The sequence below is a fragment of the Saccopteryx leptura genome, chromosome 1, assembly GCF_036850995.1.
Source record: "Saccopteryx leptura isolate mSacLep1 chromosome 1, mSacLep1_pri_phased_curated, whole genome shotgun sequence".
NCBI classification, from domain to species: Eukaryota; Metazoa; Chordata; class Mammalia; order Chiroptera; family Emballonuridae; genus Saccopteryx; species Saccopteryx leptura.
Genome location: NC_089503.1, coordinates 167211084 through 167235742, shown reverse-complemented (window position 1 = coordinate 167235742; position 24659 = coordinate 167211084). Strand labels below are relative to the sequence as shown.

At 43.4% G+C, this 24659-nt stretch overlaps 1 protein-coding gene across 2 annotated transcripts; it reads left to right on the top strand.

Moving 5' to 3' along the window:
* The first annotated feature begins 1580 nt into the window (after window positions 1-1580).
* RGS13 (regulator of G protein signaling 13) lies at window positions 1581-24008 on the top strand. Of its 2 annotated transcripts, XM_066360876.1 has the most exons (6): window positions 1587-1653; window positions 6350-6471; window positions 6932-7000; window positions 9874-9935; window positions 20990-21156; window positions 23217-24008. In XM_066360876.1, the coding sequence occupies exons 2-6, from the start codon at window positions 6377-6379 to the stop codon at window positions 23400-23402; spliced, it is 579 nt and encodes a 192-aa protein (XP_066216973.1). In that variant the 5' UTR covers window positions 1587-1653; window positions 6350-6376; the 3' UTR covers window positions 23403-24008. The 2 variants fall into 2 exon arrangements, with proteins under 2 accessions (XP_066216974.1, XP_066216973.1); XM_066360877.1 differs by lacking the exon at window positions 6350-6471 and having other exon boundaries at window positions 1581-1653.
* Window positions 24009-24659: the final 651 nt, after the last annotated feature.

Sequence of the window (24659 nt, the reverse complement as noted above, 5' to 3'; positions counted from 1 at the left end):
CTCAATTTAAGAAAATTCATTTACATTTTTATATCGTTTTGAGAAAGACTTCATTTACATGCTAGAGCAAACTTGAATCTATTGCTGGCATTGTATATGTTCAACTTAGTTCATCTCTAATGCATTTATAACCACTCTAAGACTTAGATTCTATAAGTGAAATGTATGCTTTCTTTAAAATAATCAGGAGAAAACACTAAGAAAAAAATCATTACAGAGACTTAAACTGGTTCTAAAGACACTTAGATTATAAAGGTGCACACTAGTTTTCCCAAAAGAATGTTGAAAAATAAAAAAGACAGGCAAATTAATGCATGATTAGATAAACAAAAAAAATATTTAAAGAATCAGCAATAGAAAACACAAATTTAAAGTATAGAAATTGGCCCTGGCCTGTTGGCTCAGCGGTAGAGCGTCGGCCTAGCGTGCGGAGGACCCGGCTTCGATTCCCGGCCAGGGCCCATAGGAGAAGCGCCCATTTGCTTCTCCACCCCTCCGCCGCGCCTTCCTCTCTGTCTCTCTCTTCCCCTCCCGCAGCCAAGGCTCCATTGGAGCAAAGATGGCCCGGGCGCTGGGGATGGCTCTGTGGCCTCTGCCCCAGGCGCTAGAGTGGCTCTGATCGCAACATGGCGACACTCAGGAGGGTCGCAACATGGCGATGCCCAGGATGGGCAGAGCATTGCCCCCTGGTGGGCAGAGCGTAGCCCCATGGTGGGCGTGCCGGGTGGATCCCGGTCGGGCACATGCGGGAGTCTGTCTGACTGTCTCTCCCTGTTTCCAGCTTCAGGAAAAAAAAAAAAAAAAAAGTATAGAAATTGTGAGAATATCAATCTATAAAATTAATTATATTCTAGATTTAAAAAATTAACAAATCAAAAATAGGGATAACCACAATCCAATACTAACAAAGTGAATAAGCTATTTGCTTAAAAATGTAAGGCAGGGTGTTTATAGAAATCTTTGCCAAATATGTGTTCTCCAGGAAGCACACAATAATCTTTTTTTTTCTGTTTGTTGTCATTTAATTTTTAGGTCAATGGAAATTTTCCACATATCACATTACTAACATGAGGGGAAAAAAAGATTATTATTGATTTTGAAGCTCGGTGAGTTTCTCCCTTTTAAATCGATTTTATATCATGTCAGTTCAGGTCATCTTTTCCCAAGGAATGCTCTGTTTGCCAAACAGAATTGTGGCTGTATGGAAAATTTAGGCTAATTTGTGTTTTTACTAGTCAATGACCCCCTGTGCTCTAATTACTAGAGTATAATTTAACTGAAGATGGTCTTAATTGAATTTGACTACAAATCAAATAAGTTTTAGTTTATCAATGGAATATTTTAATTAAATTCTAATCCTGAAGAACTACACTTTAAAAATAATTTAGAATTTACTTTTTTTGAAATTATCAAAAGTATATCTTAAAAGTTCTCATCCTAAGTGTAAAAACAGTTCACTCTTTTCTCTACGTGGTGGCATTATTAAACAGATATACTACTTAATGATAAACACTGTTGAATATAGCATTACAGACCTTTCTCATTAAACCACTAGTTACTTTGGAAATTCTTTGTCCTCATACTGTGAATTGTATTCTCTTCCTTTCGTCAGAAGAAATTCCAAAGCCTACCTCTTCTCTTCTCAAACTAGAGGTATGAGATCTTAATTTCTATTCCTTCATTTGCTTTCCAAAATTAGTTTAAAATATTTTGTTGTTTTCTGTGTCCTGACTCGATCTCTTTTTTATTCTCCATGTGTAAGCCTTGTATATTCCTTTGCTATGTCTTGGCAGTGTTTTGGTTGGAAGAGGTAATACACTCAGGGGGGCGATGTCCTATATTGCCAGAAGTGGGTTAAATATTTGTGAGCATATCTCTTGGTTTCAATGTATTGTAGAAGGCATCAGAAGAGCATGGGCGTGGTCTGTGATACTCCAGCAAAGTAGTGGAGCATAGTGAGTCCATTAGTAATCTGAGTGGACGTTGAGTCCCAGAAATTCGAGAGGAGCAGCTGGGCTCCCGGTCCCTGATAGCACATGGAGCAGAGCGCCAGTCACTGATAGCACCCAACAAGGTCTGTTTCCAAATGGAGCAGAAAACCAGAGAACCTCAGAAAGCAAGACTGCTTTGTGGTCTATTTCTTCTATGCATCATGCATCTTTCACATATGTAATTGCTTTTAAATGTAGTTGCTGATGCACTTGGGTCACTACCTTCCACTGATATTCCGTAATTTAATCCTTTGAGCAGTGCGAACGTTCGTGTACGTCCTCGAGCCTCCTGACCATCTAGAGAACGATTGATTTATTTAAAAAATATGTAAGGCAACATTTTAAAAAGGCAAATATATGTTCTTGTTTCCCTAAATTGGTTATCAAACATGATTTTAAGTTAATAAAACTGGAACTGAAACTAATTACATTTTTTGAAGAAAAAAAAATTCATTCCTGGGGGTCAGTGAGCATGAAAAAAAACTCACTATTCAAAGGGTTAATAAATCCCTGAGCATGTGACTTGGAATACTAGACAGCATGCAAACAACTACTTATATGTGGTTGCATATAAGTAGTTGTTATCCAATAACATTTGAAGATAACACTCCAGGGAATGTATAGTCTAGCAAGTGTAGATAAATCAGAAATATAAATCGCATGGTTTTTGTATACTTTATCTACATTTATATTTTTGTACACCCCTTTGCCAATGTCACTTCAATAATGAGCTGCTTGGGCTGGAGAACCTGCTTCTGAATCTCCGTCTGAATCAGTTACAGAGCCGAGCGCAGGGCTGCTCTTTGTCTCCCCAGAGCCATTGCTGGCACTTAGAAAGGGGCCCTTTCCCTGGGAATGAAGCCCTACCTCAGGGCCCATAGCTTGACAGGTGGGTTGGGGGTGAATCGCAGCCTCTTCTCTGCTGCAGACCAGGAGTCTCTGCAGAGGGACAACCTGTGTCACCCTATGGCAGGGGAAGCTCTGGCCTGCTGTCCTCTCCTCCCATTGCAGGCTACCTTGCTGGCACGGTGCTCCTGAGCAAGAAGCCCTCCCACGCGACACCTGTACTCCAGAGTGTCTGAACCCCAGGAGCAGTCCCAGCTGATTCTAGAGCTCCATCTCCAGTGACTAACAAGTGATGTGAACAGCAGAAATGATAGGAACGCAATGACAAAGAAAAACACAAACAGGTGTGTCAGGGAGAAGGCCGACGCAGTGAAGAATGAATCCACTTAACTGGGAAAGCGTGTGAGGTCTGGGTTGAGATTTCAGAAAGAGGAAGGAACACGTGCCGACGTGTAGGTTTCCTGTGCCCACAAAGAGCTCAGGAACTACTTCCCGAGTGACAGAGCAGCAGAAGCCAAATGCGCGTCTGGTTAAGTGGCACAGGAGGTGTTCATGTGTGCTGTTCTGTTCTTGACCACCCCACTTGAGAGCGAAGGAAATTGAGACCCTGCAGGTTTTCATGACTGCACCCACAATCACACTTGGGCATGTGGCTGGTTGGCTTTAGAGCCCAGAATGATTATGGTACATCTTTCTCATCTGTCAGGAGCTGTGGGAGCACCCTGAAATTCTGGTGCACCTGGAAATTCATTTACCTTTGCTATGCTTCTGACCCCAGTGGGTGCTGCCTATCCTGACTGTTCTGCCCGTGCTGAACGATCCCACTATGTTATACAAGACAATATGATCACTTGTGCCTAGATGTGAACTTCAATTACAGAAGTCGCCCATGTGCACACATAGTTCTGTTTGCTCAGTGAGCAGACAGTGAGGTATAACAATGATAGTTACAAGGAGTCAGTGGTTAGGAGAGAAGTCAAGGTACAGAAGACAGGAATGACTGGTTAGACTGACAGACAGGACATGAGAAAAGGAAGCTCTTGACCAGCCTCCTACTTAAGAGATAAGCAGAGAGCTGTTGGGTAATCTGCGTCTTGGAGGTGATCACAGAGATGAGGAACTTTAAAACTTGAACTGCAGCAGTGTAGCGCTGGGCCCAATTATACACCAGGTCAGTTGTGGATGGTCCATCAATGGGACAGTTTTCTTTCAGTCTCATTTCAATGTGGGGCCCTGGCTGGTTGGCTCAGTGGTAGAGCATCGGCTCAGCATGTGGATGTCCTGGGTTTGATTACCATCCAGGGCACACAGAAGAAGCGCCCATCTGCTTCTCCACCCCTCCCCCTCTCGCTTCTCTCTCTCTCTATCTTTTCCTCTCCTCCCCCTCCTGCAGCCATGGCTTGATTAGAGCGAGTTGACCCTGGGTGCTGAGAATGGCTCCATGGCCTCTGCCATGCTAAGAAGAGCTCGGTTGCTGAGCAATGGAGCAATGCTCCAAATGGGCAGATTATGGTCCCCTAGTCGGCTTGCTGAGTGGATCCCAGTCAGGGCGCATGTGGGAGTCTGTCTGTGCTCTCCTCACTGAATAAAAAAAATTTATTTCAATGTGAATCATGTTCAGTCAGCTGTAACTTTCCAGAAAAGGGCTTCACTTTTCATCATACGATTATTGAAAGACCTCACTGCATTATTACTACCAACAGAATAGAACCCAACATTTAAGGCCATCTGGAACCTAACTGCACACACGAACATATCCTTATAATAAACTCTCCCTTTTGCTTAAACTAGTTTGAATCTATACTTGGCAATCAAAAGAGTCCTAATTGGATGTTTTCCTGCAAATACCTTTAACTACCTTGTCCCTTGGTCCTCCTTACTGCAAAGATCCATACAGAAATGAAGTCCACCCAACCACAATGTCCATAAGTTCTTATCCCCAAACCTGCAAATATACTTGGATCTGCACCTGTAATTCCCCCTCCTGCTTCCAGTTACAAGGAAGCAAGAAATTTTGTGCTTCCAGTTGTCCAATGTCCAGCTCCTGCCTTCTCAATCCCAGCATCTCCCCATTTCTCAGGAACCTGAAATGCTATAGTGTTCACTCTTTGTCCTATGTCCTCAATCTCTGTCCATATCCACCATTGGTCAACCTCAGGATGTGCCACTCACATTGGAGACTTCATGAACGTGAACAATGCACAGTACAGGCCAGGCTGGTCAAAGAGCATAGCCCTGCCTCTCCATCTCTGTTCTACCCTTCTGTCCACAGCTTCCATTAGAGAGAGAAAGAGAAAAGAAGAGAGAACTCTACTGCCACCTTCCCAATCAAAGCCGAAACTCCTGAAATTACCTCCTAGCTGGTCCCCTTAAGTATATCCTTGACATACTTCAATCCATTCTACTCACAACAACGGTTTCAAATGTCAGCATGCCTATTCCCTATTTTAAAACCTTTGGTGAGCCCTGGCCGGTTGGCTCAGCGGTAGAGCGTCGGCCTAGCGTGCGGAGGACCCGGGTTCGATTCCCGGCTAGGGCACACAGGAGAAGCGCCCATTTGCTTCTCCACCCCTCCACCGCGCTTTCCTCTCTGTCTCTCTCTTCCCTTCCCACAGCCAAGGCTCCATTGGAGCAAAGATGGCCCGGGCGCTGGGGATGGCTCTGTGGCCTCTGCCTCAGGCACTAGAGTGGTTCTGGTCGCAACATGGCGACGCCCAGGATGGGCAGAGCATCGCCCCCTGGTGGGCAGAGCCTAGCCCCTGGTAGGCGTGCCGGGTGGATCCCGGTCAGGCGCATGCGGGAGTCTGTCTGACTGTCTCTCCCTGTTTCCAGCTTCAGAAAAATGAAAAAAAAAAAAAAAACCTTTGGTGAATTTCCAGTTCTTTACTCTGAAATGCACCGTGTGTGAAACCTCACATGTCCTACTTCTGCCCAGCCATACAACTCCCTCTCTCAGCCCTGCTTTGCTGCGTGGGACACTTTGAACGTGACTATTGGTCCCATCTTACTTTCGGCCTCTGAGCTCTCTTCCTGCCATTCTCCACATGTGCGTGGTGACAGCATTTGATCATTTCCTCCACTAGAACATGACCTGCTGCCTCCTGATCTTTGCCCAAACTGGCCTCTCCACTTCCCTCAGCACAGCCTGAAGGATACAGGCCCGCCATACAATTCTGGGGTGCCTTCTCTCAGCGCCCCAAGCCTGGTTGGGTTCTCTTCCTGAGGGTTCTCACAGGCCCCTCCCCTTCCTACATCAACGCCTCCATCACGTGAACTTTAACCGCCTGGTCCTGAGAATGGGAAGAGGGGAGATGGGACCTGTGTTGATTACTGGTCATCAGAACTTGCCACAGAACAAGGGTTTAACAGATATTTCAAATAAATCAGTAAAGACTATAAAAACTGATTAGCCTTAATAATTCATTGTATGTAAGTGTGAATATATGTTTAGCAAAATATTTTCAGCTTTCATTTTGAAGTACGGATTTATTTATTCTTAACAAATGTTTAAGTCCTTTTCTCAAAGTCCTGAGTTTAAAATGACATACTGTACATTGTTACACCAAACCTGGGCTGAGGAACGCTACCTGAATTCTGGAGTCAAAGTCACACCACCCAGAATGGGGAGGACCAGGTAATTCTCACCGTGAGGATGCTTATTTTTAATTTGGCTACACACCCTATTTTATATGGCTAATCACAAAAGGCCAAGTATTTGTTTCAATATACTGAGAGATCTTTCTACAAACAAAAATTATCCAAAAAAGGAAATCTTTGGGAGTTGATGAATTCATTGTCATGGACAACTACAAGGAAAGATCTTTTGCAGAGAGCTAATCCTCTTTTACATGTTATGATTTGACAAATAGGTGGGCCAGATGGATTCCAAAGTCACAACTCAAAGTATCCACATTCCCATAAAATATTTATGAGGTGAGCCCTTTTATTTTCCTCTGCCATCCTCACCCCCAGCCAGTGACTGCATTCCATTAACTTCAAGTTTTATAACTCTGTATGCTCTTTAGAGATTGATTCCAGCATATAATTATTTTAAATGACTAACTTATTCTGAGCGTGTGCTGTTATTTCTTTAGAAAAATGAGCAGGCGGACTTGCTGGGTTTGTCAGATATGCAGAGACGCATCTAAGAGGCCCCCTTCAAAGTAAGTAGCATTTAAATTCTACGGCCATGATACAGCACCCCACCACATGGGAAATAGGGTCTATGTCTTCAACTGCTAGCTTAGCATATTTTGTTCAGAAAGAGAGATTTAGCTTGCACATGAGTAATTCCCCCAGAAGAACAGTCGTCTATCACGGTCACAGTTCCATTTTCATTATTCATTGCTTTATACTTGAGAAATTGACAAGTTAAATGTTTTTGGAGAGTCTATTCTGAATTAACATTCTCAGATTCCTGAGTTCTAGACTGCTTATTTTAAAATGAGATGGATGGATGGATGGGTGGATGAAGGGACAGAGGTATTGAGAACAGTTGTGACAAGGACATCTGGACAGCCACGGGACAGTGTCAAACTCTGAAAACCTAAGAAAAAATTACAAACAAAAATGGGATTAAATTAAAAAGACAATTTCATTTTAGAGCTTTACCCCAACCATAATTTCTGCAATTTTTAAAAATTTTTTCCCATTGATTTGAGAGAGGGAGAAGGAGAGATAGAGAGTGTGAGAGAGAGAGAGAAGCATCATCTCATTGTTCCACTTGGTTCCACTTTGTGGTGCACTCATTCATTGTTTCTCGTGTATGCCCTGGAGGGGGTCAAGCCCATGACCTCTGGTGTGCCAGGACGATGATTTATCCAATGAGCCCCCCAGCCTGGGTGCAATTCTTATCTATCTCCATAAATCTCATGACTCTTAAAGGTAAAATAATTCTCTTTCCAACTCTTAGCGACACCAAATTTTAAGCTAACCCAAGACAGCGATGGCATCTTTGCTCATGCTGAGGATTTGATTCTCTCCTACATAATGGACGTGGGTGGGAGGGACAGATAAGCAAGACAACTGGCCTAGCTCTTTCCCATGTCCCTGGATCAGAAAGGTTGTTCTAGGCAACAGTTCCTCAAGTTCTAATAAGGGAAGAGAACAGTGAGTCAGATAACCATTTCACGGAAATGTGTTTTTTTTTTTTAAGCACTCTTCACAACAGTATGCTTCTAAGCCTCGGAACTGATGCAAACAGTCCATCTAAAACTGGCAAGAGCCATCAAAATTTTTAGAAAACAAAAGCCGTTTGACCTTTTTTAGGACTCCGACGATACTTTTCCGTGTTCTAGGTTATTTTGTAACCTCTTTCCCTAATCTCCCTGCACGATGTCAGGTACCTGTTAATGCTGATGGCTGTTCCTTCAACACTAATTATGGGACTAAGTATGCCGGAATTAGCCAGTGGCCAGCGGTAGCCTGTATCTATAGCTGTCTTTTATTAGACACAGTTACACCAGGAAACTTAATGTCTCATACACTGAATGGCAATGAACACACTGAGTATTTTAAAAGAGGGAAAGTCAGATGATTCCTATGTAGGCATGGCCAATTCACCTTAAAAGCCCACCAAAATGAACAGAAATAATCCCCCAAAGTTAGTATCCTTCACAGACATTTTCTAAATGGTAAATACTTCATTGAAAGGGAAAAAAAGCAAATACTGTTAAGGTTACATCTACCAAATGGCACATTATTCACAAAAATAAAATGAAAACCCTCAACATGTAAAAAAATGATAGAAGTAACAGACAGAAAATATCTATACATGAGAGACAACTTGATTATGAGAATGCAGGCAAATAAAGTTTGTGGAGAAACTCTAAGATTCTGGTAGATATGCGGGCAAATAGCATTGCCACCTACAAGGCATGAGGACCCTTTTAAAACAATTTGGCAATTTGTACCGAGACCCTTAAAAATGTGTATCTTTTGACCCACTTGATCCTGCTTCTGCCAATCTCCCAGGAAGTCCTCTAACTATGAGGGCACGGTGAAGACTGGGCCATCTCAGGCTCTAATGGTGAAAAATGAAAAATAATAAAAATGCTTATAGAGAGTAATGATGTGAACCATGAAATGTCCCCCCTCCCCACTGTAGAATATTTTATTGTCACTGTAAATGGTAAGAAATAGCAATGATTATAACTATAAATTACAAGACTATAAATGGTTATTAAGACAACTGTGATGACATATTAAAGCTCATTATAAGGATATATACACACACCCACACATACATACAAGGTACATGCACACACAAACCCACAGCAGAGTATGATTACTTCTTGATTAAAACACACACAAACACGAGTAACAAAAAAAAAAGATTAAAAAGACACAAATCAAACTATTGACAGTGATCATTTGGGAACACAGAGATTATAGGACTATAATTCGTTATCATCTTCAAGTGTATTTTATTTATTTTCAAGTTTATAATAATTTTCACAATTTTACGCATTTAGGAAGTAAAAATAAAATGTATAAGATCAGCCCTGGCTGGTTGGCTCAGCGAGAGAGCATCAGCCCAGAGTGTGGAAGTCCCAAGTTCAATTCCTAGTCAGGGACACAGGTGAAGTGACCATTTGCTTCTCCACCCTTCCCCCCCCCCATCTCTCTCTCTCCCTCTCTCTCCTCCCACCTCCTGCAGCCATGGCCCAAATGGTTTAAGCAAAGTTAGCCCCAGGAGCTGAGGATGGCCCATGGCCTCGCCTCAGGTGCTAAAATAGCTCGGTTGATGAACAACAGAGCTACAGCCCAGCTGAGTAGAACATCGCCCCCTAGTGGGCTTGTCAGTTGGATCCTGGTCAGGGTACATGTCAGAGTCTATCTCTGCCTCCCCACCTCTCACTTAAAAAATATATAGTATATAAAAGATCACAGGAAGGTAAACTTCTACCCAACACCTCATATACATGCAGTATGACTATATTTTGGTGTTGTCTTCAAGACAGCAGATTTTTACTCAGTTTAGCGAAACCTCAAGAATATTTTCATGTAATGAGCACCCCCTTGTTTCTTTTCAAAGCCTGACTTTGGAAGAAGTGTTACAGTGGGCCCAGTCTTTTGAAAAGTTGATGGCTACAAAACGTGAGTATTGTGTATCTGTCCCTTTGGGTAACACGCCAGCTCCATTCATACGGAAAAGGGACCCTGGGTGATGACAGTGTGCCCTCGTCCTGTAGCCTTCTAAGTGGCAACCGCCACAGTTAAAAAAGGAAACCCTGAAAGTAGTTTCTCATGTCAACCACCATGATTTTCTTGAGTGTTAATTAAAACAAAATTAGTCACTGTGAATATGCATTCTTTACAAGTCTGTGTGTAAAATGCCTCAGAAAATATGCTTATGTAGTAACACATACGGAAATATACCGGCTTTACCAGCACCAGATAAAGTTAGAATCTTAAAAAATATATTTTTTGCCTTTCTTTGTGCCTTTAAAAGTAAGAGTAAATATGAGTCTTGATGTTCTAAAACTCTTCAAAGTTTGCTTCCCACTTGATCAATGCCTCATGTAAGTGACCCTTCGTAGGGTTGTGTATAACATCAACATTCAGATGGTACAAATGCAAGATAACAACAATGGATATGAGGTGGACAAAGTCATGGGCTCAATGCAAGAAATAGGAAAGAGTCTGTGCACCCGTGTGGGCAGCTGACAGTGTTTGGGTTAGGGAATTGGGGGCTTGTATAAAACAATAAATATCAAAAGGCAAGTACAGAAAAACAATGCAGTGGGTACGCAACAAAAATTCTCATTTGCTGAATTTGGAGCCTTTTTTTTTCTTCATGGAGTTTGTTCCCCTGAAACGTTTGCTAATGTTAGTCTATAGACCTCTTTTTGTTTGAGGCTCCCGGTAGCCTCTCTGAGAATGTTTCTTGAGTTTATGCCTAAAGACTGCGGGACAGGGTGTTAGCTGGACTGCTTGGTTGTTTAGTTGGTGGGATGTGAAGGTGATGATTCTGGATAGGGTTCTTCCTGTTCCCCCTGGGGGTTGCCATGTTCCTGGGACATTACCTGGTCTCTCTGCCTCAGGTCTCCCTCCTGGTCTAAAGACTGCTGTCAGGGCTTGGTCCCAAGGACAATGGCAGAAGGTGTGGCCACTCTTCCTGAAATACCTTAATCACCCACCGATGCAGGCGGTTGCTTGACAGCCCCCCCTTCTGTTGGCACCCACGCCAACCAGCCTGGGTCACTACCCGAGTGCCAATCTCTGGTGGCACGACTTTCTGACAGGTGTTTGAGAGCACGGTTTTGTTCTTTGCCACCATCACCACTGACGTTCACTTCTGCACTATTCCTTCTAATCTGTGACCAAGTTTGCCAGCACGATAGTGTTGTTGTTTTTTTAAACTACATCTATATATATAGTTTTTGGTCAATTTCAGGACAGATACTGGAATGAGAGGCAGAGATGAGAAAGTGTATGTTCAGTCAGCCATCCTGACAGATCCTCTGCTAATAACTTGTATTCAGATCCCAACACACTGTGGTCCATTTTTTCAAATGTTTCCAGGTAGATCTCCCTTAGGGAGTTGCAGAGTCTTCATCTGTGAAATGGGAATAATATCACCTTATCTTTTCAGCAATTTTTGCAGAGGTTGGATGTAAAGCCCCTACCTCAATGCCCGACACAGGTCACACACGTGATAATTCCTAATTATTTTTACTAGTTATAAAGTCTATATCTCTGCCGCTTACCAAAAGAGTCCAAAATCTCCAACTTGATATTCAGCACTCTAAACATCCGTGAGCTTTGAGTGACACAGACATCTGTCCTTCCGTGTCCCCTTGTCGGTCACCATAGCCACAGGCTTCTTGACACTGAGTTGTGCTAGCTGTCACCACAACTCAGTTGAGTCCTCTCTGCCACTCCAATACAGATGTCTGCCCCCACCTCGGTGCTCGTTCCCAGTTCCCTCCAGCTCCGCCCTCGCACATACATGCCTGCCCATCCACCACTGTGACAGCTGCTCCATGTCCTACATCAACGGCTCTCCTGCTCCAAGCTTCTGTGCAGAGTCCCCTCTGTCTCCTTCAGCTGCTCTACCCATTCCTGAGAGTAAACTCCAGCTTCCACCTTTTCCATGAAACCTCTTGAAAACGTTTTTCTGCTCTCTTCTCTGTGGTCGGTAGCCTTATTTAATTCTGCTTCTAACTGCAGCTACTTTGTGCTCTGGGTTTTTTCCACAGCTGCGTGATCTCACCAGATTGTGAATTCCCTCAGAGCACAGGTCACTTCTCACTCATTTTTCACCCTTCCCTCGCAAAACTGAAAACATGCTTGGTGCAGAATTGGGCACTCAGCAAAGGGCCGATGAATAATGACAAGGCAGATATTAGTAAGAAGAGAGCAAAAATACCAAGCTGTGTTATGGAAGAGTTTCTGTGCCGGTCCTGGAGGTCTCAGCCACAAAGGGAATCTTCAAGTCACTTGGTAATGGTCTCAAGAGGGAGCTGAGCTAGAATTAGCAATTTAGAGACCCAGCATCATGGGAATGAGCAAAGTCTACGGAAAAGATGAGCACAGGAAGACACGCTGCTCCTTTGTAAAAACCAGCCAGCACAGGGCAAGCCTGTTACCAGAAATTGCATTACAGGGACATTCATGTGAAAACTCAATTATCACATAATAAAAACGGGACAGAAATAATTCATCCTGTGAACCACCCAATGAGAAAGAGAAAACTAAGACTACAACCATTAAATATGCCAGAGAATTAAACGTGTCGACATTAATCAGACATAGCAGGACAATGAATCCTGTAGCTAAGCTACGTAGACGGCTCTTCCTACACAGATGAAAAGGCTATTTCTGAGAACATGTAGTTCAGAGAGCCCTATGGAAATGAAAGAGATTAGACTTGGTTTCCATAAATGAACAGCAATTGGTTTAGTAACTATTAAGGAACAGTCATCACAATACAGGTAGATTCAACTTCTTGCTGGGAAAGGGGAAATCCACGACAATCACCAATTTAAGGACAGGACTGCGGCAAAACCAAGACATTAGTTAGAAATTAACAATGCCAGCAACCCAGATGCATTCTAGATGGTATTGAATGATACATTGTTGATAAGAAAATTAATTTTTAAAAGACAGTATGTGCCTTTGCTCAATATATAATCAAAAATTACTAAGCACTTCTCAGGTACCAGTCAATGAACTTGATAAAATAAATAAACAAATCCCCTGTGCCCCTATGGAAGATAAAAGAACACAGAAATAATAAAAGGATTTCTCAAAAACTGGTAATCTCCTAGAAGAACACAGGGAAGCATTCCAGGTATGGGGCATTGGGACAAAGAGGAAATGACAATTGAAGCAACTTCTAGTAATGCCCAAAGCAAGGCAAAGACATGTTTTTTAAAAATCATAGCCTTGGACAAAAATTTGCACCAAGGGCTGCATGAGGGACTGACAGTATTTTTTTAATATATATTTTTTGCTTCCAGAGTAAAGATGGTTTTATGAAGTGATACCTTCCCATTGGACAAGCAGAGCGAAGCTCTAAACATAACAAGAAACACACACACACACACACATTTTCTTTTTTTTTTTTTGGACATACAATTAATGACTTGCACATTCCTGTTAGAGCACCTTATAAAAGATCAGTATTTAGACTATGGCCAAAAGGTGGCTTGGGACAGTAGTAAACATGTGTTTATGGGTTACCAGGTATAAAAGGCTGAGCGTCAGAGGAAGGCGCAGGTTGTCCAAAGAACAAGAAAGTGCTCTGAGCGTTAGCTGATGCCTTGTGACGTGTGATCTCTGAACAGTGAGCCATTTATTGAGTTCTGACTGTATACCATGTAGGAAAACTGATCCGATGGGGGAATAGCAGGGGGTGTGTCTGAAAGAAGGTAGGAGTGTTTTCCTGAAGGTATTCATAATTAAGGACAGAGTAAATATATGTGAACCATGAGCAGGTCGAGAACAACGACACAGGGGAGAGACCTCTGTGACAGACCTGTGTGTATGAGCTGCAGGATAAAGAGAGATGAGAAGGGAGGCGAGTTCCCTGGGGAACAACTCTCCCGAAAGTATTTTGAGCTGGGACTCATTGGTTCAGATAGCTGTAAAATGATAAGCGATCTTACTGGCAGTATTTTCAAGACAGGGAAATTTAGAGAAGAAGCAAGTGTAGGCCCTTGCTGGTGACTCAGTGGATAGAGCGTCAGCCCAGCATGTGGATGTCCCAGTCAGGGCACACAGGAGAAGCAACCATCTACTTCTCTCCACCCCCCACCCCCTTCTCTCTTTCTTCCTCTCCAGCAGCCAGTGGCTCAATTGGTTCAAGCATGGCCCTGGGCACTGAGGATAGCTCAGTTGGTCTGTGTCAGCCTCGGGTGCTAAAAATAGCTCATTAGTCAAGCATTGTGTCCAGATGGGGTTGCTGGGTGGATCCTGGTTAGGGTACATGCCTGAGTCTATCTCACTACTTCCTCTTCTAACCTGAAGAAAAAAAAAAGTCAATTTAATTTTTTTAAAAAAAGCAAGCCTAGTAAAGATTAATTAGTGTTCCTTTGAATGAAGAAACATGGTGGGCAGGGTTCTTCAGGATTTGGTGTGAAAACTGGTCACGTGAAAAAAAATAAAGTCTCCTCAGTGATTGAAGCAGAAAGTACTCTGCAAAATGTTCATGTCTCCAGATGATAGGAAGTACTCCAAGTTTCCAAACCTTGATGGTTTTAGGAAAGAAGTCAATTATTTCCAAATGGACATAAAAGTAGTCAGTTTTTAAATGAATCAGGAAAAAAATTGAGCTATTAGTCACTTCTTCATAAAAATACATGAGGATTACCAAAGATTTTTTTCCTGGAATGATGGTGACCCAAAACACAGCACAGCATCCCAAAACATCACCAAAGTATTAGGCACCCACCCAGAAAAAAAATGGGAGGGGGCAGAATCCTGTGAGTATTTCTGATGGCTACACCTACTCGGATGAGAAAAGATACAGAAACATGCATTTGGAATGACGAGTGACCAACAACCAAAAATATAAGTCTGTGTCCAAAAAAACCCCAAATACAGAAGGTTCATACATATATTTATCAGCCAAACTTCAAAGTATGAGAATCGAGGTTGCCCACTGATATTTGAGCAAAGTATTTTTATTATAAACAGAAAGAAGTTTGATAACGCTGTAACTCTTGCCCTTGGATGACTTCCTCAGCCCTGCTCCTTGACCGGCATACGTTGCGAGCACGGGGACACTGGTGTGAGAGGCCAAGCTCACGGTGTTCAGCTCACGTGCTCCCTCTGGAGGCAGACAACTAAGCCAACAAATGAACTAATAAATTAATTCCAGAAAGTGGCAACTGCTTCGAAGAAAGGAAAGCCAGGATGCATAAGAAAGAAAGGCATGTGGACGAGGACCATTCAGTTTCGATGATTAGAGAACTATCAGAAGGGGATACACTTTGAGCTAAGAGCTGAGGGAAGAGAAGTGGCTGGGACCTGGGGCTGAGAGGTCCAAGCAGAGGAGAACCGTGTTCAACAACCCCTGAGCTGTAAGTGACGTTAGTGTCTTCAAATAACCAAAAGAAGTTCACGTGCCAGGAGCCCAGATCTCTCTAGGTGACGTGAATGACCTTGGACGGTAGAGTAACATTATCGGGGCACAGAGTGGGCACTGGAAGTCGCGGAGAGGTGCTGGGTCCCCTCAGGTGCCTCCTGAGACCAGGGGCAGGGTCATTTCTCAGCTCTCTTCCTCCAGGAGAGTCTATGCATAACAGCTTCCTGCTCTGTGATCTGTTCTCACCTCTGCTCCTCGCTCAGGCTGCTGTTGCCATGGTTTCCTTCCCAACCCTCTTATAATCTATAGCCATGCCTCCCCTTCTCCCACTTAGCACCTACCTCCATCTTTCCCTAACTGCTCGTGCCTTCTGTCCCTTCAGAGGGAACAAAACAACAACAAAGCCTGGCCTTTTGGAGACATAGAGACTCAGTTAGTACATTTGTATGTGTCTGTCTGTCTGTCACCCTCAGAAAACCAAAAAGTAACAGCATGTCAAGTACAATCCTCTGGCCTCTGGTGCTTCCTGGATGCCAAATAATTAGGGTCCACTTTGCTTTTGAAAACCTGTAGGAGTCACTTTAAAATACAGAAGCCTCAGGTAAGCAGAAGCCAGAACTGACAAACCTTTGTTCACTCAGTCCCTGCTGAGTCCCAGGCAGCGCAGACTCAGGGCACCCAAAGATGGAGAAAATGCAGTCCTCACTCTCAAAGGCTGGACGGGAGAGCGATTACTGTTTTAATAATGCAATTTTTTTTTTTTTTTTTTTTTTACAGAGACAGAGAGAGAGTCAGAGAGAGGGATAGACAGGAACAGACAGACAGGAACAAAGAGATGAGAAGCATCAATCATCAGTTTCTCATTGCACATTGCAACACCTTAGTTGTTCATTGATTGCTTTCTCATATGTGCCTTGACCGCGGGCCTTCAGCAGACCGAGTAACCCCTTGCTTGAGCCAGCAACCTTGGGTCCAAGCTGGTGAGTTTTGCTCAAACCAGATGAGCCCGCGCTCAAGCTGGCGACCTCGAAGTCTCGAACCTGGGTCCTTCCGCATCCCAGTCCGATGCTCTATCCACTGCGCCACCACATGGTCAGGCTAATAATGCAAATTTAAACCATTACAAGTCACCGATTTTTACCCCAACATATGGGAAAGGATCGAATGGGTAGATACTTCAACTCTGTAATGAAAAATAATGTGATCATTTTGGAAGGAATTTTGCAGTAGGTATCAAGAGTCTAAAAATAATTACATTATAAATCTAGCAATCCACTCCTTTAAGTTCATCCTAAGGACATAATTAGAGATGCAAAGATTTATAAACCAAAATACTCAACATAGGATAATCTGAAACATAAAAAGGAGAAGCCATCTAAATAGTGTATTATAGCTCAATATGTTAGAGCATAGCCCTGCAATGCAGAATTTAAAAAAAAAGGAAACAGTGTTTGCTACATAATATGAAGTATGCAAGAGCAATACAAAATTGCTTTCACGGTATAATGCCAACAAGGTAATTTATGTAGGTATCTCTGTGTGTACATAAATCAATACTAGTTAGATAAGCAGTTAAATCTGAACAAGGGATTAATAGAATAAAAGGAAACATAAAATATTGTTAATAATGGTTAACTTTATCAGAAGTTTTCTGCATGTAAAAACAACCCACAGTACTTTAAGCTACTATTATAATCACAGAGCAAAGAGCATTTAGGAGAACAGCCAGAAATGATTAATATCAGAGAAGCCAAACCAGAGAATTTCTAAACAACAAAAGAGTTCCTTTAGGAGCCTACACAGAGGTGGGCAGAATTACAGAATTCATTATCCTCAGTGATTCAGCTGAGAAATAACATGGATCTGAAATTGTTTTAAACACATTGTTGATGGAGGACCGAGGCATGGCCCACCTTCAGGATCTACAAGCGATGAATGGGGTGAGCTTGCCGCCCCGCAGAGAGCACCCCTGGAACAATAGATGGGCCCACTGCTCTGAGTCAGCCAAGAGCAATGTCACATTTCCTTTCTGCAGCAGATACTGGTGTGTGTCACCGTGTGCATCACAGAGACGCTCATTTCAGTGACAGATTGAAAAAGAACATGCGAGAGAGTCCTCGAGGCACCACTCTTGTTTGTTTTAAGAAAAAGATACACACGATGTACGACGTCCACCTACTGATCTGACCGGTGCGGTTGTTGATGCCCATTCAGCCGGCTCTAGAGGACTTACGGTCTCCCGAGGGTGGTGCTCGAGAGAGAGCATCGTAAATAGCTTCCCCATGGGCTCCACTGCTCAGCTTGGAAAAGGTTTCTTCTATTCCACCTTGTAACTGACCCGTGTGAGTCAACAGAAACTGTAGACTGAGCAGTTTGGTTCTGGCTTTAAGATTCCTGGAACACTGTTAGACATACGTGTTTTCAGCTGCCCGCTTTGCTGACATAAACATTAGTCTAATGAAGACAGAGTTCTGGAAGACATGCCTGTCACATGTGCACTCTTGTGACAAACGTGTGTCATATCTGAACTGGCAGGCGGGGCCCAGGGGTCCACGTCAGCTTTCCTGGGTTCTGCTATAGGAACACAAATGACACTAGTGCCGCAGCCATTTGCAACAAGGAAGGGTCATGTCTTATTCATGTTACACGATGGCGGAGTCGGCTCCAGCTCTGTGGTCCAGCTTTGTTCTGATGTTAGGCTAAAGGGACAGCCCTTTTCTAGAATGTGTCCTTCTATTGGGGGGGGAGGGACAGAGGGCCATGCCCCCTGGTGGTGGTCATCCTTAAACCTTCTTGGCCCCCTGCGCATGGCACTCGGCATGCATTCCATCAGCTCCCACAAGTCCAATGGGCAAGGCTGATGTAAATTAATGTGAGAGTAGAATCCTCCTACAAGAAGGGCAGAGAATTTCCCAGAACAGTAACAGTACTACAACCCACCACCTCAGGTATCTAGACAAAAAATATAGGTTGCCATGCATGGACGGTTTCATGAGCAAAGTGCTTGGGTATGTTGGAAAACGCCCAGCCTGGTGGCCAGCCCAAAAAGATTCCCCTTCCACTCAATCCAGCAGGGAAGTGAGGTAGGCAGATACGGAAGCAGACAGGTACCGGAATGCAAACCTCTAAACATCTGACCATACAATGGAGCTGACCCCGAATGGAAGCATGCATTCAAAATACCATGTCGTCTGCTTCCAAATCCTCTCCCCACCTCCACCCACCCATCCAGTCCCCCCATCCGAGCAGTTTGGTGGGTAACTCACATTTCAGGACCTGTAGATTGTATCTGGTATCTCTCTCTCTCTCTCTTTTTTTTCCTCTTGTCCTGTTTCATCACTCATTTCTTCATTTTAAGACCCTGATTATCTCTTCCTGATGAAGCACTCAGTTGAAATTCCTTTGATCACAAAATACATTCCATTGCTTTTTCATTTTATTCACTATCACTCCGCTCCTTCCAATACATGGAATTCCAAGTATTGGCTTCCAGCTTGACTTGCTAAGCCAGCAAGGGTCTGCCCATCCATTCAGCCATTTCTCCAACAGGAGCACCAATTGCTACACCCAGTATCTGCTGCAGGAAGGAAACGTGACATTGCTCTTGGCTGACTAAGAGCAGTGAGCCCATCTATTGTTCCAGGGGTGCTCTCTGTGGGGCGGCAAGCTCACCCCATCCATCATCTTTAGATCCTGAAGGCCGGCCACGCCTCAGTCCTCCATCAACAATGTGTCCTGCCTCAGCCTCCTGTGCCTGAGAGAGGTCAGGCACAGTTTACTGTTACTTTAATATGAAAATAAACATCCCCTCGCCCCACCATGGGACAGGACTATCCGATCCATGTCATTTCCTGTGACATTTTTATACACCGTCTCCCCCCCCCCCCCACATCTTGTTGATCCTCTTGACGCAAATTATTTTTGAGCCATCTCCCACCCAGCATCACAAGGGTTACATTTGCACTCATAAAAGGAGAAGCACTGCTCTGATTGTGTATATTCCAAGGATACAGTATAGTTCTTGCAGATGACCAGTGTCCCCAGCCCTGATGCCTCCTTGGAAGGGATCTGCCTCTGTTTGATTTTTTCTCTTTGATACAAATGCCTTAGTTGTTATCTTTTTTTTTTTCTGAAGTGAAAAGCGGGGAGGCAGACAGACAGACTCCTGCATGTGCATGATAGGGATCCACTTGGCATACCTACTAGGGGGCAATGCTCTGCCCATCTGGGGCATTGCTCCGTTGTGGCTGGAGCCATTCTAGCACCTAAGGGGGAGGCCATGGAGCCGTCCTAAGCACCTGGGCCAACTTTGCTCAAATGGAACCTTGGCTGCGGGAGAGGAAGAGATAGAAAGAAGAGGAGGAAGGTTGGAGAAGCAGATGGGCATTTCTCCTGTGTGTCCTGGTTGGGAATCGAACCCAGGACTTCCACATGCCGGGCCAACACTCTACCACTGACCCAGCTGGCCAGAGCCACCTTAATTGTTATCTTCATTTTTCTATCACCACAAACAGAGCCAGTAGAAGCCAAGGAACCTAGTGCTAGGGAACTCCTTCTAATCTCTTATGTGAAGAACAAGGAGAATGAGATTTTACTCACCATGACCATTCCATCAGATTACCGTTCCTTCTTGTAACAGTTAACAATACAGATCAAGGCATTGCTTCATCAGAATCCTACACTTAGCCACCTATCCAGTGTACCTACACACTCCTTTCTGTCACTAGCAATCAAACGTCATGGTGTGTCATCATGTAGCAATTCAGTCTCTCAGAGATGCCAGGAGACTTCCTCATTACCTAAAGAAGCTGCACATTCATCTCAGAGTGCTCATCCTGAATCTTGAGAATATTGTTTCCACCCAAGTATTCTTACCAATGTGTCCTACGTGTCCGAGCTTGCCTAACCCTCTTCTTCAAACTCCAGACCCTAGGGAATAGTGCCTCCATGGGGACAGCGCCTCTCATGTGCTTCCCTTATCTACCCACTCCAGAAAGACAGCTGGAGGCCAGAGCTGAGGATAACCATCTCTGGCATCAAGTGTCATGTTCATGGCCGTGTTGTGTACCCTCGTTGTCCCGTTCTAGATTCTGAGATAGTTTTCAACCCTCCCTCTTAACTCCATTCTTTCCCCAGTCCTGCATTTCTGAGTAAACCATGAATACAAAGTTGAATTTCTGATCTATCCACATTCTCTTGCTCTTGGATACTGAGAAACACCCCAGGCTCTACAGCCTTATCAATTTATCACTTTTGCATGAATTGGATAGTTGCCTTTTAACCTTGCCCTGGCTGTATAGAGTCTTTACCTTGCTCTTTCCCGCCAGGTTAGCTGGAGGTCTTAGATGATTTATGTCAGTTTCATGACCAGAGCACTATCCATTGATCCAACATTAAGTCCCATGTCCTCTCTTATCTTAGACCCACCCACAGGAGTGGAAATTTTGCTCTGAGTGATTCAGAATGAAAGAATGAAGGGGTGTTTTATATAATGTTCACTTGGTAAATAATTTGGGAGCTTTGATTCAGACTTTACTTTTAAATTGCACTATATATTTCTCATAGCTTTTAATGATGTTCAGACATTAAAATGAACGAATTTCCCCATTACTTTTAGATGGTCCAGTAGTCTATGCAGCATACCTAAAAATGGAGCACAGTGATGAAAATATTAAATTCTGGAAGGCATGTGAAACCTATAAGAAAATTGCCTCACGGTGGAGCAGAATTTCTCGGGCAAAGAAGCTTTACAAGATTTACATCCAGCCGCAGTCTCCTAGAGAGGTAACCACCCCACAGCGATGGCCAATGGAAATCGGGGCACTGATACTTGTAGAGCACACCGACATGCCAGGCACTTTTCATCCACGGTCTCCAATGATGCTGTACTGTCAGTATTGTTACCCTAACTTCACAGATAAGAATCCTGAGAATCAGAGACAGGAACTGACTTGTTCTGGGGCACCAGAGGTTAGGCAGGGAAGGTTAGGATTCAAAGCCAGGCCAAAGTGGCTCCAAAAGCCTCTCCGTTTTCTTTTCTTTGTGTGTGTGTGTGTGTGTGAGAGAGAGAGACAGACAGACAGACAGACAGACAGACAGGAAGTGAGAGAGATGAAAAGCATCAATTCTTTGTTGCGCACCTTAGTTATTTATTGATTGCTTTCTCATATGTGCCTTGACTGGGGGGAAGGGGGGGCAGCTACAGCAGAGCAAGTGACCCCTTGCTCAAGCCAACGACCCTGAGCTCAAGCTGATGAGCCCTTGCTCAAGCCAGTGACCTCAAGATTTTGAACCTGGGTCCTCTGCATCCCAATCTGATGCTCTATCCACCATGCTACCACCTGGTCAGACTCTCAGTATTCTTTTCATTCCTCAAAAAGTTATTAAGGTGTTGGGCAGATAAAATGTACTTTGCTCACTTTGTTAAAGATGACACTGCCCACGTGGAGGCCATTACCCAGGTGATATTAATGTGTGTTGTGGGCAGGCCGAATCCTTGTAGCCTGGGGCTTGGTTTTGGGATTAAGCCTTTCCCACCCTTTTTGATGTGGGGTGGTACAATCCAATCATGCCTCAGAGAAGTGACTTTGTATTAAAGACTTCCCTATTTTGTATATTGGATTAGAGGTTGTGAAGCTACAATATAAAATGGGGGCAGAACGAGAGTTTGGGCTCTTGGTTCCTGGGATGATTAGCATGAGAGAGCAGAGGGAGGAGAGCAGAGAGCAGAAAGAGGCCATGTGGCCAGGAGAAGCAGCCAAGATGGCGGAGTGCTGAGTGAGATGCCAGTTTGTGTAGTGTTTGTATCTGGGATAAGGAAAGAGATGGGGAACTGAGGAGAATAAGGCTGGTGAGCTAGAAACCTTTGATTCTAGGAAACTCGGATAAGTCAGTGGCTTTGTGAGCACTGAATGTGAGTGGGTTTTGGAGCCCAGTGTGTGTTTTTACTTGCCCGCCGGGTGCAAGCTAGAATTAAAAATGATGGCCCACCAGTTTGTGGCTCCATTGTTTCTTTGCCAACTGTCCGAATCCAATGCGAACCTGCATGGGCCGGGCGGCTGCTTTGATAGTGGCAGCCATGGCTTCTGGCTTTACATAAGGAAAGAAGAATTGGCCTTGCTAGAAGGGACTTCAGTCACCATAAATAGGCATGTTGACATCCCTGGGATGTTAGGCAAGGTCGGTGTCCCTACCCGAGAGCTCACTGCTCCCCTGAGTTTTAAAACCAGCAAAGCCAAAGTCAAGAGTGAGACGCCCCTAGTGGGGAGAGAAGGAGGAGGGAAAATTCTTGTCAAGGGGTTGAGGGTTGAGGATGTGATCTGAGATTCCCATCACCCAGGACAGCCCTCCCTTGCTGATTTGTTCCTCAAAACTCTCATCTGGAAAATACTTGGTTTAAGAAATGACCACTTCTCTATCCCTGCACTTCTCGTCCCTTTCTCCCCATTTCAGGGCAGCGTCTGTTAAATCAACATTCACGACTGTTGAGGATGATAAAGTTTAAAATAGCACCAACTTCCCCTTTTTTTTTCTTAGACAAGACCTCCATCTCATAAACTTCCTGTTTGTAGACTCCACTAACAAATCACTTGCATCCTCCTAAGTAAGCCATGGTCTCTGCTTCCCCAGGTCTGGGGCCTCCTGTTATTTTTATCTGGGATGTGGAGGTGGATGTTTACATTTAAAGAAGCAAGGAGTTTATCTCATGTGCCTTTTCAGATGCCCATGCAATGGGCAGACAGAATAACTCCATTGCACTGAAATGGAGGTGGGGGGTGGTCAATGAAACCTCCCGGTCTATTTCTGTCTGCAACTCAGCCCACTGATGTGATCTTCCTGTTCAGATTAACATTGACAGTTCCACAAGGGACACCATCATCAGGAACATTCAGGAACCCACTCGAACGTGCTTTGAAGAGGCTCAGAGAATCGTGTACATGCACATGGAGAGAGACTCCTACCCTAGGTTTCTGAAGTCAGAAATGTACCAGAGACTGGTGAAGACCACGCAGGCCAGCGGCAGTTCCTGACTACCACACTTAAAAAGCTTCCATGGGAGACAGTCCATGGAAAGTAGGGACTTTGTTCCTTTTATTAAAAAACACACAGACACACACATACACACAATTAAAAAGAGAGTAGGAATCACGTATAAGGAATCAAACTATAAATTGAATTCTGGTTCCCAAGGAGAAGCAAATCCAAAAAGGGATTAACTCTAGAATTCTGACGCCATGAATAACATCATCTGTGTCATCCCTACCTAGGGCCTCTTGATGTAAATGTAAAAAGAAAGGTCTTTCTTCATGACTTTGTTATGGTTTTGCTGTCATGATCTACTAAGGGAGGGATTCTTATCTGTGAAATGTTGTTGTCATAACACACAGGATAGTCCTTGAAAAGTTGTAGTTCTATGAGTTGTGCCTCTGGCATGAATGTAATCTATAGATGAAGTGCTTATCATAATGTTAATTAGTAGACAAACTTAGCACCCACAGTATAATCAATCGTGTTGTATCGTGGGCAATATCAAAAGGATGGGATCTTGAGAGATGTTTTACCTGTAAAATTGTCCTACTGTTATGTCTATAACTGAACTTCTATGTTGCCTATGTCTTCTATATGTAAAAAGATCCTGCTAAGGATTCCATACATTGGTGGGACATAAAAACGAGACTAAGAGACATGGACAAGAGTGTGGTGGTTATGGGGGGTGGGGGGAGGGAAGGAGGGAGAGGGGGAGGGGGAGGAAAAGGGGTACAAAGAAAACTAGATAGAAGGTGATGGAGGACAATCTCTCTTTGGGTGATGGGTATGCAACAGAATTGAATGACAAGATAACCTGGACATGTTTTCTTTGAATATATGTACCCTGATTTATTGATGTCACCCCATTAAAATTAATAAAAATTTATTTAAAAAATAAAAATAAAAAATAAAAATAAATAAATAAAAATTAAAAAAATTAAAAAATAAAAAGATCCTGCTAATATTAAGCCTTTAATAATGTATTGATTTCTTCATTTAGATCTATACTTTTATTAGTATAAGGGTAGAACGTTTGGTTTCTATATGCTGAGATTTTTTTCCCCCTTCACAATGTGAATTCATCATGGTCCCTATAATCAATAAATCCAAACATAAATTAAAAGCTTATAAACATATTTTTTTCAAAGACATCCTGAAGTTATTTTTCCAGTAAAAGGCTGTTTTTAATCTGTTCTTTCATAGCAGCTCTTAAAATTTGTCAAAAGATTCCAGAGGGAAGAAATCAGGCCTGTTTCAAG

What these genes read in the sequence shown, in the direction of transcription:
- RGS13 (XM_066360876.1), top strand. Translation starts at nt 6,377, where the DNA reads ATGACATACTGTACATTGTTACACCAAACCTGGGCTGAGGAACGCTAC. An exon ending in CCCAGAATGGGGAGGACCAG is followed by an intron (nt 6,472 to 6,931) that starts GTAATTCTCACC and finishes TTATTTCTTTAG; the next exon opens with AAAAATGAGCAGGCGGACTT. An exon ending in AGCCGCAGTCTCCTAGAGAG is followed by an intron (nt 21,157 to 23,216) that starts GTAACCACCCCA and finishes CTTCCTGTTCAG; the next exon opens with ATTAACATTGACAGTTCCAC.